The 17067-nt window shown below is 46.9% G+C and overlaps 1 protein-coding gene across 3 annotated transcripts in view; it reads left to right on the top strand.

Moving 5' to 3' along the window:
- EPHA4 (EPH receptor A4) overlaps positions 1 to 17067 on the top strand; it is a 251216-nt gene that overhangs the window by 157997 nt on the left and 76152 nt on the right. For 2 of the 3 annotated variants that reach the window (XM_021394145.1, XM_021394146.1), the window contains 2 exons: positions 263 to 330; positions 4100 to 4763. In XM_021394145.1, coding sequence (XP_021249820.1) covers positions 263 to 330; positions 4100 to 4763 — 732 coding nt within the window. The remainder of the gene's footprint in view (positions 1 to 262; positions 331 to 4099; positions 4764 to 17067) is intronic. The other variant, XM_021394147.1, reaches the window with a different exon arrangement.

Below are 17067 nucleotides of genomic sequence, written 5' to 3'. Positions count from 1 at the left end.
ACCGCCCACGGGTGCCGGGGGCCCGGCAGCGCTCCGCGGAGCGACCGGGGCGCCGCTCGTTCTCTGTCCGGAGCTCCCGAGCGGCTCCGACGATCCGTGGGGCTCCCGGGGCTGCCCCGCGCGGCTCCGCGTCACTCAACGTGAGCGCCCCGCTCCGAGCCCCGGGTGGAGATGCCCGGGTCCCCGCGCTCCGGAGCGCTCGGGTGCGCGGTGTCCCTCCGTGCGGCCGGAACGTAACGCGCTGTGTTTTGCCTCTCTGCAGTGACGCTGCTGGACTCCCGCTCGGTGCAGGGGGAGCTGGGCTGGATTGCGAGCCCTCTGGAAGGAGGGGTAAGTCCGCCGCTATCGCATCGCGAGGGCAAAGGGGGTGATTAGTGCGTTTCAGAGAGCCCTAATGGCGCGATTACCGCTGATTGCGGCGGGGAGGTCAGGTTTCGGCCCGGGCTCGCGGAGTGAATTACTCTTTGTTGGGGAAACTCTATACTCCCTTCGGATGGCTCTGTCATGGAAGAAGTGAAAACCAAAAGGGCAGAAAAGAGGTTTCAGAATTAAGGGATCGGTTCAGGAATGGGCTTAGGTGCCTATTTAAAGGCGAAATACCAACGAGAAACGTGATCCGGCGGCTGAACCGGTGGTCCTGGCTGTAATTACCGCGTCCGGGGGCTGGCTCCGCCGGGCCGTGCTCTGGGCTCTGCCGCTCGCTTCTCGCTGAGGCGTTGCGGGGTACGAGGTGCGGGTCCTGCGCTGACGGCAGCCGTCGGGTTCGGGCTGTGCGCGCTGCGCTGGGGCTCCGGATGGATACCTGCAGCGCACAGCCTGTGCTGCCCGAGTCTTTCCGTGCGCTTTTCTTAAAGAGGTGATGGTAAGAGGAAGTCACTCAGTTTCAGTGCCATGCGGTGACAGCAGAAGACTCACCCGGAGGTGGCCGGGGCTCAGCGCGGCGCTGCTGAGGGGCTGCAGGCAGGAGGGCAGGGTGCCCGCCCCGCCACCCGCTGCTGTCCGGCCGCGGGACACGGGGCAGCGCGGCCGGGCGCTGGCGGGGTCACCTCGGTAAGCGGTTAGAAGGGACTTTCTTCCTTAAAGAGAGCGACTTAAGAAAAACGCCAGCAACGCACGCTAATCGTTAATAACAATAGTAAAAAAAAAAAAAAGCCCTCCACTCAGATCCTTTTAATATTAGATGACTAAAGCAGCTTAGTTACTTTTCTTTCAGCACCCTAACTCAAAGTGGTTGAAAAATAAGTGCTGAAAGATCGGGACCTATGCGCAACAAAGTGCTGGGTTCTTCGGGAAGCCTGGTGTTTAGTTTTGTGTTTTTTTTTTTTGTGTGTGTGTTTCTGCTTGTAATTAGAAGAGAGCAAGGAACCAGCAGCGGGTGGAAGGAATCCGAGGTTGCGCTGGTTGGCGATGCATTATGCATAAGCTCTGAATAGCCATAACATGGGAGAAAGGGGGATTGTTTGGCTCCCGCATTGTTGTTCTGCCTGAACTTGACTACAGCCCCGGCTGGGGCTGAGTCCAGGCACACTGAGCTCTGGAGCGCGGGGCTGAGTGGCAGCCCTGCGGGCTGTGCCGTGGTGCCCGCTGCTTGCAGCCCTCGGCCTGCGCGGCAGCCAGGAGCAGCTGTGTCCTGGGGAGGGCCGTAGGGCTGCACCCCGGGATGGGCAGCTGTGTGGGCAGGGTCTGTCCTGCAGCTCTGCGAGGGGAGCCTGCGCTGTGTATGAAAATAGTACCTGATGTGTAAGTTTCAGTGAGTCAGTGGTGAACTGATGACCGGGGAGAGCTTTGTTGAATTCTGCCTTTCCACCCGATGTCTTCTCTGAAAGCTCCATGCAAGCTGGAGAAGGAAATGTGTGCTCTCCTTGTGGACGTGACTGGTTTCACTAAACCTACATACGCGTGTTCTATTTTTAAGCCGGTAGTGAAAAATTTAAGAGTACATGGTCTGCTCTGAGAGACAGTGCTTGGAAAGCATTAGCTTCGTATGCTGCAGATTTATTTCAAGCAGCAGCAGTGAACTCTTTCCTTTATCTTCCTGGGAAGACCCTGTCCTTCAGCACCAGTCTATCTGTGTGCACCTTCTTGTCTGTTCCAGGAGATGTTCCTCTGCACCTGTGCCAGTTCCTGAGGTGTGAGGGCTGCGTGAGTAAGAAGGGTTAGAGATAAACACCGTCATTTAGCAGCGACTGGCTGTAATCAAATGTAGAGTAGCCCTGGAGGAATTAATGAGTTGCAGTATAAACATAATTAATGATTTTTCCTTGCATTGCACAGTTGAAAAGCAGGTTTTGTGCCCAGAATGTTTTACTCTGCGCCATTAAACCGTGAGAAGAGTTGAATTATGAAAGTGAACTTCTTGCTTTCAAGCTGAAATTGCACCTTTGACCACATACTTGGAGCTACAAACCATTTGCAGCAGCTGGAAATCGTAGGGCTCTAGTCACTTTCAGCTCTGGCAGTGAGATGTGCTTGTGTTTGGTTCGTGTGTCCGTGAAGTAAGAACCGTTTGTGTGACGGGAGACGGGGGCTGCTTAGAGCCCAAGCAAGGCTCGCTGAGTTCAGCTGCAGCCCATCCTCCGGCCTCAGCGGGCTCTGTATCCAACCCTGTGGCAGCATCCCCCATTGTACAAGCGTGGTAAAGGAAATCCTGTCAACAAGTATTGTTTCCCTCTGCTTCTTCCCTTCTCTTGTACCACACATGTATAGGTACTGTAGACGGAAGATAAGCGGAATGGAAACTGATGGATCATAAAGACAATATTGTAACAGTAAACTAGCTCTGTGGCAGCTGTAAATTAAATAACTGTCTTCTTACTAACACTGTGTTACACTTTACATTGATAGATGGCTTTTTAAGATTTATTTTTTCCTCTTTCTGTGAAAAGTCATGACACGCTGAGTATTGATTTCCCCCCGCCCCGTCCCCTGCTTTCATTTTAATTTGCAGTTATAGCTGGGCAGCAAATAAAATATTATTCTCTCTGCTCCTAGTGACTCATGGTGCTAACTGCTGTCTTTCTATAAACGGGTTCAGCTAAGCTGGAATCTCTTTAAGTAAAAATCACTGTCATATGAGCAATCCTTGTGAGAAGAGTGCAGGATCTTATACCAGAAGCCCCTTAACATTAAGAAGGCTTTTGTTTATCAAAGCCATAGCTTCAGAGCAGCACTTCTGGGAAGTCTCTCTGAAGTTTCTGCTGGTTGTTTTTTTGTTTTTGTGTTTTTTTTTTTTTTTCTTTTCCAGGGATAATCTTTATATACTCTTTTGTGTAGCCTCCAAACTCGGGCAGCATGCAGGCATTATCTAATGTGTGCTGTCTTATTTTTGTTGTTGTTTTGTTTTTTTAAAGAAGGATTTCTCTTATAGCAAAGCACTGTGGTGAACTTTCCTGTATCACAATCTTCAAAACATCGTGGGGTTTTCTCATTTGTTTGTTTCCAAAGCTCTTGCTTATGTTTTATTTCTCTTTAAGTTGCTCATCCTGAAATGGTTTAGGGCAAGATCTCTTTTTTGCATGTCTTCCTTGGATTGTGTGTATTTTTACTTCATAATTATGTTGCCTATTAGTTGGGCACTTCTGAAGGAGGTGCCTGAACTTGATTGAGGAGTTCTGAACTGTAGTGCTAGCCCAGTATGGTAGTTGCAAGCTCTAAGAAATAACCAGGGCTGGTTTAGCAGTTTAAGACTGATGGTGGTGATGCCAGAAACGTGGATGTTACTCCATCTCTGTCACGTGATTTCGCTGCCTGGTGCTCTCATGTACAAAGTGGACTTCACATTTGCTGCAGAGGAAGCACCAGGACTAGCATGCTGCTACAGTTTGTGAAGTGCTGCATGTGCCCTGATCCAAGTCGGGTCTTGGGGGCTGAGCCGTTTAGTCTTAGCTAGTTTGGAGCCTGCTTCTCTTCAGTGGATTTCTCTTTGAAAGTCCAAGTAGCTGAGGTCCTGGTTATGGTGTGATAGATGTGTTTGTGTGTTTTCCTGCAGCAGAAGAAATGCCATCTCCATGTTAGTTGTGGAAGAGCAGGTTAATTTTGCTGCGAAGGTCTGTTGCTCCTTTTGAATACTGATGCATTTCTCCTCTTTTTTTCTTGACAGTGGGAGGAAGTAAGCATAATGGATGAGAAGAACACTCCGATCCGCACCTACCAAGTTTGCAATGTGATGGAGCCCAGTCAAAATAATTGGTTACGAACTGATTGGATTCCCCGTGAGGGGGCTCAGAGGGTATATATTGAAATCAAGTTCACGCTGAGAGACTGCAACAGCCTGCCAGGTGTCATGGGAACTTGCAAAGAGACTTTCAACCTCTATTACTATGAGTCAAACAATGACAAGGAGCGTTTTATTCGAGAGAGCCAGTTTGCCAAGATCGACACCATCGCTGCTGATGAGAGCTTCACCCAGGTGGACATTGGCGACAGGATCATGAAGCTGAATACAGAGGTGCGGGACGTAGGACCTCTCAGCAAGAAAGGGTTTTACTTGGCTTTTCAGGACGTCGGCGCCTGCATTGCTTTGGTGTCTGTTCGTGTCTTCTATAAGAAGTGCCCACTGACAGTTCGAAACCTGGCACAGTTTCCAGACACCATTACTGGAGCTGATACATCCTCTCTGGTGGAGGTTCGTGGCTCCTGTGTCAACAACTCGGAAGAGAAGGATGTGCCAAAAATGTACTGCGGGGCAGATGGTGAATGGCTGGTACCCATTGGCAACTGTCTGTGCAATGCTGGCTATGAAGAACGCAATGGTGAATGCCAAGGTAAGATGAGCCATATTGTACTTTTCATTAGGGCTTAGTTGAATGCGTAATTGAATTGGAGATGAGAGTAAATGGAGTAAAGCCAGTAATTAGCAGCCCCTGTGGGATGCAATGGGACAGAGGGGTTTAATGAAGGAGTCCAATAGCTCCAGGTGGCAAGGCTAAGAATTATGTAACGCAAAACAAATGATACTGCCATAACAGGCAGAAGGCAAAATGCATTTTGCAGCAGGCACCTAAATTGGTATTGGTCTGTGACAGTCACCAAAATGTGTGTGACTGCAAAGCAGTGCAGCTGAGCTACCGTCATTTAAAGTGACAATTCTTTTAAGTTTCCCTTGGATAATGCAGTGGGGTAAGAACCAGAGTCAGGAGGAGGAAGGGGGGAAAAAAAAAGAACAGCAGTTTTAGCTGGATTATTTTCCCCCTTTGAGAAGGGGAAGTCTTTGGTGTTTAACTTGTTGCAAATTTTTAGTGCTAAATAACCTTTTGATATTTGACACTGCTGCCTTTGTTAAATATTTTCATTTCTCAGAGGGTCTCCATTGTCAGCTTAATAATGGAGGTGCTAGGATACTCTTAGAAATGCTAAAAGTCTGCTCCCCCTGCCCCATCCTGTGTGCTGCTGAATTAGGGATTAAAGTTTATATAAAAGGCAGATTATCCTAAAAAGGGAGAAAAAAACACCCTCAAAACCTATGTTCTCTTCATCTCTCCTTTCTGGAAAAAGTAGTAGAAGGTTAAGGAAGGAGAGAAGAGTTTATAAATAAAACATCTGTGGCCTCAGCTTCTAAACTCTTGCTCGTGTAAGCGTAAATGAAGATCAAATTTGAAATGCTTTTGCACAGTTCAGTGGCCTGAATTCTGCCAAGTGCTGAATTGAAGGTGCTGAGTTTCTTAGTGGATTTGAACCCACGTTTTTGGAAAAGGTGGTTTGGAGCTAAATGGCTTAGCTTCATGTCCTCTTGGCGCATTTTTCACCAGGTCCTTATTTAATGGAGACTGAGAACAAGCTAGCAAAGCAAGCATCTGACTGCCTTTGTGCTAGATTCCTATGAGAATGTTGTCTTTTGAACATCCTACTTAGTTTCTTTTAAATCATAATTTGCAGTCAACATGAAGTTCATTACTGCATATTGAAATTAAGCTTTGGCAGGAAAAAAGTACTAAGTGTAAGCCTCTGCCTTCATTTGTGGAGTTTTTGGATGGAAAAGATGGAAAGATGGAAAAAGTTGTAAGTGCTTCTTACTGGCAACAAAATTGCCATGGGCTGTAGTGAGAATGGGGAAATGAGCAGCATCATAAGGGGCATCCTGTTTGAAGTAAATGACTGCCTTTGGAGTTCTGTGAGACAGAAACTTGAAAACCTGCGTGCAATTAAGGATGCAAACCTGCGGATGTGGCACTGAACGGGCGCTGCTTAGGAGAGCCACGGGTGGCTGAGGAGGTGTTGCTGTCTTCAAATGGATCGGTAACTTCTAGGCAAAGCATCTTGACACATTAACAGCCTGGGCTGTGAGAGGAGGAAGTGAATGGGGGGGAAAGCATCCTGGCTTATTGCACGGAAATTATTCCTCCTTCTCCTGAAGGCCTGCTGGGTCAGTCCCAGGTCACACCAATTGACACAGATCTAACGCTTTTCCTTGCCAGCGGCCCGGACGCGATATGAGCTCATCATGTAACGAATGCTGCCTTCTCAAGGGAAGACACTCAGGTTTTGCTGGTGGGCAGTGGTGGGAGTGGGCTGCTCTTCTCTTTGTTTTCCATCACTGGACTAGACCTTGGGGCTGAATGTGCGGGGGCAGGTACCTGCTGGGCTCAGGAAACCCGGCAGGCTGTCCCTGCAGCTGGAGGAAGGCCAGGCGGCGTCACGTTCACAGCTGAGAAGGAAACTTTCTGTCTTTTTGGGTTTGCCAGAGTCAGGCTGGCCCGTGCCAGTTCTTCTCGGAGGACTTGAGCCAGCAAGTAATTGGAAAGTGCTAAACCCATTTCATCAGTGGTTACTTGTGGTTTCCTCCTTCAACGTTTGCCGCTCCCCAGCCAGAGTGGTTCACCGGGAAGCTCCTCTGGTTGCCGGAGCCCCACAGAGCCGAGAGGCACACCGCTGCCCGTGCGGCCTGACGCTGCGCCTGTGGCACAGAGCCAGCCCCTGTCCTGCCCTCTGCCACCCCGCAGCCGGGCTGGGTCCCGCTCGAATGGGCCTCTGGGCGGGGAGGGTGAAGTGAGGAGCATTCCTGTGGGTTTGGAGCAAGGATGGGGGGAGGAAGGAGAATGTGAGTTTGTGAAAGGCAATAAAAGGATGCCAGGCTGGGCCTGGAGCTGGTGAGCGGGTTCCACCCCAATTGTTTTTCAATGGGCTGACTATGGCAGGACAAATACAAGGAGAGGTCAGAGGTTGTCCGTTTCCTCATCCATCTTCCCCAGAGATCCTTGGGTCAGAGTTAGGATTGATTAAGACTTTAGATGTTTGACAAAAGCTTGCTGGGCAGCAGTGGCTCAGGGCAGCGGAGTGGGGCCCGCACTTGTTGCAGAGCCGCAGGAGACCTCGGCGCTCCCTGCTCCTGGACCTGCATGCCCCACATGGCCCCGGGAGCTGGCTGGGCTTCAAGTTCACTCAGCCCTCTGGGTTTTAAACAAGAGATGTTTCCTTGAGCTGCTTTTACTTAATATCTGGTGTGTGTAGGAGAAGCATAATGGGAAGATGCTTCCCTTCTAAAGTGCCTCCTGCAGCGGATATTAATGACTCTCTGACCTTGAGACCAGGATTTATGGAAAAAAAATGGTGTGTGTGGTACGGAGGTGTCTGAAAACGATTACACAAAGCCTGTCCTTCATTCAAGCAGCTGCTGTTTTTTTGTGCTGACTTTGATAATCGCCTAGCTGAGCTAGGATGGAATATGAATATATGGAATGTGTATGTATGGATATATACATGGACACATATAGACACACAAAAGGCCAGAGGAGGAAGGGAAAAGGGCCGAGTATTTAATTCCTATTTATTTAGCTTCAGGGGTGCCATGGGAGTGCTTCTGCAGCATTGTCTTGCTCACTAGAAATACAAGAAGAGCACTGATTGCTTTCTTACTGCTGAATGTGTAGCTATGAACTCAAACTTCTTGTGGATCTTTATAGTTTTTCCCCAAACTTCTTGTGCTAATGGCTATCCATTAGGAGAGCACAAATGTGGAATATTGTTGATGGAACTCGAAGCTGTCCCAACTAGTGACACATCTCATGGCTAAGGTGCTTTAGGGCAATGTTGAGACATAATTTTAAGATTTGCTTGTATGCGTCATTGTTATGCAAATTGTTTTGTTACACAATTAATATATTGTGGTTTGCGCGTAGTTCTGATTTCCTTATGATAAAACACACATCTTTTTTAAGTCAGATCGGAGGAAGGGGGAAACAAGCAGGAAGGGAGAGAAGACAGATTAAAGAAGCAATAGACTGTAGCCATCTGTGATGATTTTGATGCTGTGAAATTACAAATCTCAATTTTAGACCTGCCATTTAATATAAATATGTGAGACAGTTGAGATTTTTACTGTGATATTGTAAAGGTTATGAGAGCCAACAGCTTTGTCTTCATCTACACTTGCTTTTTGGAGTTGTGAATTGGCCAATTGGCAGAAAATCCAGTGTCATTTAAAATATGGCTAGCTCCCGTTTTCGTATCGCTGCTGTTTTTAGAATTTTCCTTCTAACTTTGATAAAAGCATCCCTAAGAAGTAATAATTTGAACGATAAGATTCTTTTTATCTCAGAGGCTTTGAAGAGCGACTGTGATCATTGAGAGCAGCAGTTCAGTTTATATCAGAAGATTACAGTCTAATTATATATTTTTTTCTGTGATAAGATTTTTGGATGGTGGGTTCTCTCGGGGCGGGGAAGTGAAATAATTTGCGTGTGCTTTCCCATTTTAGTCAGTCAACTTGTTTTTTGTCAGAACAACACTGATGAACACATTCAGCTTTAAAGGAGCTGAGAAGAGGGAAGCTACCAGGAGGGGCATGGCAGCAGTACCGAAACACAGTCTGTCTGAGCCAAATTTAGCTGGTGCTTCTCTCTGTTCAAGAAGTGATTTGGTTATATTATGTTCTGGTGGAGCTTGACAAATCTTCCAAAGGTTGCTCCCAGTACCTTTTTTTTTTTTTTTGTACCAACTGGGGTATTTTAAGATCTTCCATTTACATGTTGTGCAGACTCTGTAATGCTCTCTTCTCTGAGAAGTCAAGCTGCAGTTGTTATCAAGCAATTGTGCCTTTATGTATTCCTTGAAGAAAGGCTCATACTGCTTCTTTCCAAAGTGCTGACAAAATTTCAGCTGCTACATAGGAGAGCAGAACCTGTTCCTTATTCTGTGTGCTTTGGTAAAGAGGCAGCTCAATAGGATACAGTCCTCTCAATTGAAGAGAGATGAGCTGTTGTGGTATGAATTCCATGGCAGTTCTAGGCAGTCTTCTGTGAGGCATACAGACCCCATTTTTTTGTTTTGCTTTAATAAAATAAGGTAAACCAAAACTTTCCAGACAACCTGTCTTGTGTGTGATGACTCCAGGATTTAGATCTTGGCTGTGGAGGGGTTATTATCTGTCTAATAACATGCTCCGCTGAGCTTGGTCTTTATTGCATTTGTGAGAAATGATTAAAGAAATGCTCAGCAGTGCACATCAGTCTTCAGAGGGTGCATCAAAAAGCCCCCCAAACTTGTGAGATGAGGATCTTATCTGGTTTCGTTCCATTATGCCACATCCTTTTGATATGTTGCGGGGAGCAGGTGAGGTCACCCACTTTTGTGAATCAGAGACAATTAGCACTCCCATGACTAAATGGACATTCATTTTATGAATATTCAGAGCCTGTTTCACCTCCCTGGGAAGCAAACATGTTGGTTCCCTTCTCTTTCCTCTCCTGGAGACTGAGGAAGCTCTCCCTGTGAATGGGGATTGGCAGCTGTCGGGTGACTTGTCTTTTGCATGCAAGCAAACTTCTCATTTACATCTTTTGTATACGCCCTTATGCAAAGTAGCACACCCATTTCACAAAGGAGATAAGACCTTCCTTTGGAAACGCCAGCCAAAATCTCCTTCTGTTTATGCAGGGCTCAAAGATTTGGATTTTATGCAAATGATTCTGTTTTGATTTAAATTCTTTGTTGAAGAGATAGTGTAATATTTGCGCTGTGTGCTTCTTGTGTCCCGGGTCTCCTCTTGACTGTGGCTGGCTGTCACTTCCCCAGTCTCCGCAGCCCTCTCGCTTGCTTCCAGCTGATGTGTGGGAAAGCTCTGAGCTCCGGAGCCCCTCGTTCCTTGCAGAAGCGGTTGCCGGAGGTGCTGGCAGACTGGTGTCCTGCCTGCTGGGGCTGCGGGCTCTGGGCTCTGATCCTCCCGGGATGTTCACCAGTGACCTCAGAGCCTAGCTCTAGCTGCAGCCTCAACTGGAGGAATGGCTGTTGTCAGGCAGTGGGATCCCCTCTGACCCATAGGTGTGTGTACACCCACGTGCCCCTAAAAGCATCCCACTCTGTCATGTTAGCGGTGTCTCAGGACAAGGTGTGGCTCAGCCCCAGTGCCGTGGCGTTGACGTGGCCGGCCCAGCCAGCCAGTGCCCACCCATGGCAGCCTGGAACAAAGGGGCCGTGGCGGCTGGGAGCACTTGGGTAAACACGCACAAATGAAACTGCAGTCCATATTTACCAAAAGAAAACTATCTGTGAGAAAAGTTCTGCTTTCCTAAGCCTTGTGATTACACAAGGGCCCGTATTTTGTTTTATTTTTGGTTTTAGTGGCTTTCTGTTCTTTTTAACTTTTCTTTATTTCAACTTTACTTAAAATTGCCTTTGGCTTGAAATAAAGCTGAGGCTTATTAAGTGCTCCCAAAACACAGGCTTGTTCAGAACAGATTTGTTGAAAGGTTTATTGATATAAGCTAGAACACATGCTGCATGAATGTACCATATTTCTTTAAAGTACCATTTTTCATTTTGTGTCTTTATAAATCAGTGGTATGAAATTGGGATCTTGATTGTGTTGGGGCTACATCCTATAACAAACAAAGAGGAAAAATAAGATTGTGGGGGGTTTTCATTTATTTCCCTTTTTTTTTTCCCCCTTTCTTTCTTTTTCTGGATGCCCAATTAGTGTTTAACTTGAAGGTAATTTCACAGGGGTAGTAAAGTGCACAGTGTGAAACCTTGTGGCATAATTAAATGGAGGAAAGGCTCTTTAAAACAACAAAGGAACGTGCAAAAACTTTGGTTTTGCCCTAATAGTCACCCAGAAAGAGAGACCATGCTGTTTAAAGTACAATATGGATGGGCCATTAAGGTTTTAAAAAAAGCCATACTGTGCAGTTACTGTTTGCTTTAGTTCCATGAGTTGTGGGTACCTAGAGAAAACCCAGCTCTCAGGTCTGCCTGTTTGTGCTTTTGTTTTTGGGGGTGGGTTCAAATCTCGGTGGCTTTGTAGAGCTGCAGTAGGTGCCACAGGACTATGTAGCAGCAGAAGTGTTCTGAGGGTGTGCTGCTTGGGGCTTGCTGCGAGCAGGCTGGCACTGCTGGGCAGGACGATGGTGGGAGGAAGGCCGTGTTCCAGAGGCATGCAGGGTGTCTGTGGCAGACGGGGCCAGAGGGAAGCTTGTCTGGCTCTGCCTAGAGTCCTAGCCACAAGACAGCTTTTTTTTTTTTTTTAACCTCTCTTCCCTCCCCCTTACTCATCAAAAGGAATTGGTTGCCTTCTACTAAGTTGCCAGTCTTGCATGCTGGAACTCCTTAAGATGCCATTTAAATAAGGCAATCGATAACTATCGTTTCTCCTTGTGCATGTGGATACTTTGTACAGCCACAGTTCAAAGCTGCAGTACAGTGTCTTAATTACTCAGATAATCCTGTTTGCTTGTATTTTTAAACTATGAAGCGCTGGGTAATTATTCAATTCTTAATAGAAGGCAAATGGCAATGTAAACAATAATTAGGATGTTAGACTAATGCGCTTCAAAGCAAATTGGATTTTTTTTCATACCGTTCAGCATGAAGTCCCATAAAGCTAACAATTTAGTGGCGAGGAAACAAGTTCTATTTTGTTCATATTTTATGGCGTTATCTCTCCATTCCTGGTTCCTGTGAGCAGCAGCTGACCTGCAGCAACAAGGCTCCAGCAGCTCCAACATCATGGCCTTCCTCTGCCCGCAGAGGTGGCTGCATCCAGTCCAGCTCCAGTTTGACCTCTTCGGGCCTTGGGGGCAGGACTGCATGCTGTGGTAGAGCTGCAACGTGGCGTCTCCTGCTTGGAGAGGACTCTTGGTCTTCACAGCTCTTCTCTGATTGTGCAGTAAGCATAACGCAAGCTGTGAGCACTCATTTGATTTCTCTGCTGTCTGCAAATCTTATGGATGTAGCATATATGGGAACTTCCCCGGGCCTTAACTAAGTCCTGTCATTGTATCCGTTCCTTGAGTTGCATGCGGCCCGTGGCCGAAGTCGCTGTGGTGGCGGAGGTGTCCATCATGCTGTGCTGTTCTCCCGCACGTTGCAATAGCGGCCTGCCATGGCCAGGGCTTTGTCTGGCTGCACTGCCTCAGCACTGAATGGACTGAGCAGCCAGCTTTATTTTTCCCATTATCAGCATTAAGAAAGGCCAAAATGTTCTCCAGCACTGATGCTGAATTACAGGAATTGAATTACGGAAACTTAATTTTCAGTAGACTTCATTTTTATTCTGAGAAGGAGTAGGAGGGGGTAAGCAGTGGAGCACTTCAAGAGGTTTTGGTGGTGTTTTCTGATACTAGTACAAGCTATCTCTGTATTAAAGTGTGCACTTAAAGGGTGTGGATTTATTTATTTTAAATCTCAGAGGCCTCTTGCCAGGCCACATTGTAATGGCATTAGTTAACGCGTCTGTCTTTCCATACATAAAACATCTCTGTCTGGGGAGCTGAGGAGCACTGTCAGCCAGGGCTTCTGTGAACTTGGTGCTTGAATTCATTTGTTTTTGGGCTTAAATATTTCTGTAGCTGAAAAAGAGGTGGCTGCTTTGAAAACAGTTCCCCTTTGAAGTGCCCGGGCTGGCAGCGCCTGGGGCATCCGGCGGGCATGGTACCATGTGAGAAGCACAGATCAATACCTTCCCTGCCCTGCTCCCTGGTGTGCAGCGCTGCCCCAACCGGTTTTGGGAACTATTGCTCACGGGGCACATCCAACTGGGATGGCGTGGTCCTGGGCCCGGCCTCTTTCAAGAAAGGCCCTTGGAAAAATGGGTTCTGGGAACTGATGGCTTTGGAAAGAGTTTTCTTTTTTTTTTTTCCTTCTTTCAACTCCTGTAATTATGGAGAGGATTAGAGGGAAGGCAAGGAGATCAATAGGAGAGCACAGGTTGCCTGAACTTCTCTTCAGATGTTGGAGTACTGCATTTTGTTGAACTTAGCCAATGTGTATAGAAGATTTCTTTGGGCTTTTTCAAGAGCAAGTAAACAGAAATTAAGAAGCATGTGTGTGGGCAGTGCCTACTGCTTCACAGAGATGCTTGGGGGCAGTGGCTGCTGGATAATTATAGCAGGAAGTGCTTAGATACAGCCGTGTTTGCTGACAAGCTGAAGAGGATGGTTCTGGCTTCCCCCAGCCTGCTCTGCACGCTTCCAGTCCTGCACTGGTATCTGCATGGAGCTGTGAGTTGCTGCCCTGCCCCTGCCTGTGGATTTCTGCTCACCAAGCCCCTGTGCTCTGACGATGCCCTCATGAGGCCTGTGCCCTGAGTGCCCCTCTGCCAGCAGACACAGACCTTCCTTGGGTGCGGCGGCGGCGGCAGTCGAAGACTCCTGCATCCAGCGGTGTTAACGCAGTGAACAAATGATTGCAAGCACTCCAACTGTCACCTGAGCCATTCTGAAGTGGAGACAGTTCCTTGGTTGGCTTTCCATGGTCTTGTGCACCTGAGCTGTTGGGAGATTAGCTCAGCTCTGTTGCTGTTTCTTTTTAGTGGCTTTGGTATTTGCATTTTGCACACCTGCCAACATCCTCCTAATCTCTGAAGTACTGAAGCACAGTTATTAGGTTGACACATTTTGTCCACTCGTAATTAGTTCTTGGATTTCCTCGTTTATTTTTGTGGTGATCAGAAGTGTCCAGGGTAGAGCTAATAAGACAGCTGAAATCAAGACCAGGTCCCTTTACACGCTCCACCTGCTCATTAATCAAGGACTCTGCAGTTAATGAGTACTTTCCAGGTAATATTTAATCTCAGAGTAGCAATAGTTACACTTAATGCAAAAGAACCTTTTTTTTTTTTTTGCAGTTTGTTACTGAAGTCATTCCCATGGCACACTAGCAGCCTTGTCTGTGCTGATCCCAGACACTCACTCCTGTCATGCTGACCCACATTTGGATGATTCCTGAAGAGCCATGATGCTTTCGCTGTTGGTTCCAGTGCTTTAAGCTGCATATGACAACTTAGTGCTGGATGGATATGTGTATGCACAGATGTGGCTGATGAAGGACATTGTTCAGTTACACTTTGAGGTTTGAAGGCCTGTCTAGGTAGGGGGAGAGTTGGGAGGAATCAACAAAGATGTGAAGGCAGTGTGTCATGAAGTTGCATCATTAATCACCTGTGAGAATACTTCCATTCTTTTGGCTGAATCTACCCATGTGCAGATGCTTAATCCATTTAGTTGATTCACCTTAAATTTCTCAGTGCCTCTTTTGAAGACAAGTGTTTGGTACTCAGTTTTAATGTACGCAAAATTAATGTATCCAGTGATCTTGAATTCCACACACCTAATAGCTTGGGAAAGAGCTCAAAGGGTTTGGGGCACTGTGGAAGCACCCATTTGGAGCTTTAGGGTAGGTGAAGTGCTTTGATTTGTGAGAGAAAGAAGAACAAAATCCTGTGTGCGGAGCTGGGGATGGCAGCAGGCAGACAGTTGAGCAGAGACACAACGTTGCCAAGGAGAGCTGCTGGCCCTGGGAGCAGGGCAGGAGGCAGTGCCTGCTGGGAACAGCAAGCTGTGTGGGCCCTGGTGGAAGCTGAATGGAGCGGGTGCATCTAGGATCCAGTGCGGATCCAGCACTGTGGGGCCGTGACCACAGAAACATGTCTTTGTCTTAGCAGGAGCGGTGCAATCCCAGGAGTAGTGTGTGGCCTTACTGAGTATCCTGACTCCTTCCTGCAAGGCTGCACTGAGCAGCGGCTGTGCAGGGCTGGTCTTTTGGATTCAGGATGAACTGCAATTGGGGTACAGAAGCGTGAGAAAGGTGTCCTCTCCGTCTTCCTTCCTGTTTTGTTGAGCTTGGTTTGTTCTTCCATGCAGGTGGAGGTGCTATGTAGCTGTAACTTGTGCTGAGCTTTTAGCAGCTGCCTGCTCACTGTGGGCATGGTTGTGAGAAGGAGCTCTGAGCTCTGCCCACCATGTTGCTTTGCTTCTTCAAAGGTCACTATTAAGTCCTTTCTTGTGGTTGTGCATTTAGCTAACCTTCCGCAGGGATCACGGTAATGTGACCTCCCCATACACCTGTATTAAGGTTTGAGTTAAAAATGCATTGTGGCAGAGCAAAGGACAGACATTTTTCCGTGGGATCGTTGAGCTCTTTGCGAATGCCAAATGGCTCGGTTAACTCTTGTGCAAACATTGCTTTTTGTTTGACTTTGTAGTTTGCCCTTTGAAATACAAACATATTTGTGTCAATCAGCAAGTCTCCCTTCCGGACTTCTGGTTGACCCTGCACAAAGAAATGTGACTGTGCAATTATTAAAGGTGAGGCCTTCGTTTTAACAAATGCTGAGTAATTGCTATTCAGTTGTCTCTGTGCCTCTGTCATAAATGATGGCAAACTGCCCTTCAGCCAGCTGAATGATGAGGAAGATAGGTGTTTGGAGAGAATAACTCTTCAGAAATTTGCAATATATTGTAAGTATTGTGTCATGGCAACTTGTGGGTAGGGCACAGAAGAAACTTACCTTTACCTGTCTCAGGTTAGATTGCAAGAGCCTTATTTGGGCTTTTAAATGCAATTAGATCAAATATTATAGCTCTATCTCTTGGGCAGAGTTATTGGGGAGTGTCAGAGTACAACGGAGAGCAGCATTTGCCCATTATAAAATAATCTGGAGTAAGTGTATGTGATACCTGGCAACTTCCTAGCGCTCCCTATGATCAAAAAGACCAAAGACTTGCTGTTCTCCCCCACCATAGCTTTGGCAATATTTGGAACAAGGCTTTTAATGGTTCCCAGCAGTTTTTCCACACTGTGTAGGCATGGAGCTGGCTGGTGCCGCTGCCCTGATGGATTCCGGACAGGGAAGTTGTTGCAATGGAGGGGGGAGGGGGGGCAGGGGGGGACGACATGCATGAGTTGTATGAAAAAAGCGCTCAGAAATTCTGAAGCCACAACTGTGTTTGGAGAGTGTCCCCTGTTCTCTTCCAGGGTTTTTTTTTTTTGTAGAAGCTCTGTGAAGAAACAGAAGCCTGGTATAAAATTAAATTTGAAGCGTACACATTACTGACAGTGTGTAGAGCTACTAGGAGGATTGTGCAGCACTGCTCTGACTTGTCTTTTCTTTCTGCATTAGCTCATAATTCCTGCATCCTTTATTCAGCCTGCATATCATTTCTTGAAAGAAATTGTTTAATGCCTTGAATTCAGCAGACATGAATCTTACAGGTAGACCTTTGATAACAGATAAGTACATGTGATAAGGGGAAATGAACATTCTTTAAGGGAGTGCTTTTCCTTTTTGCTCCTCAAAAAGTTTTTTCAGAAGGTAGTGGATTCTGATTTTCCTGTTCATATTACCTGGCATGTTTTTGGCTTTATTCCAGAAGGAAATACTTGAAATATTAGGTGGTGCCTTTTCAACTAGTCCAGACCTTGATTCCTGGATACACAGGCCAAAAGGGCATGAGGGCTGTGTTAGCACTTACTGCTCCACTCTCTTGAAGGAGTTTGAGTTTTGCACTTGCTTAGAGTTGAAGAGTTCTTGAAATGCCTTGCTTCTTAAAGCAGAGGTGTGTACAAGTTCGTTGTAAAGACGGAGCTGGTAACGGGCAGGAAATAGTAGAATTAAGTAGCAAAAAGAGCAGATTAAGTGAGACCTGAGGAAAAAAATCACAGTTGTGGAGATCTGTAGTGCCAGTGCAGGTTGCCCTGGGATGTGGAGTGATCACTGCATTGGGGGATTTTCAGAACAAGCGAGTGGAACATCTGCTAGCATGGTTTGGGTACAGGTTATCCTCCTGTGGCGCAGGGGAAGAGACTTACAAGGGTGCTCACCTGCCTTTTGCAGGAAATGCTCCTGCACAGTTGCTA

Source organism: Numida meleagris, chromosome 4 (assembly GCF_002078875.1).
Source record: "Numida meleagris isolate 19003 breed g44 Domestic line chromosome 4, NumMel1.0, whole genome shotgun sequence".
Classification (NCBI taxonomy): domain Eukaryota; kingdom Metazoa; phylum Chordata; class Aves; order Galliformes; family Numididae; genus Numida; species Numida meleagris.
Note: the sequence above shows the minus strand (reverse complement) of the source record. Positions and strands in the feature narration are given on the sequence as shown.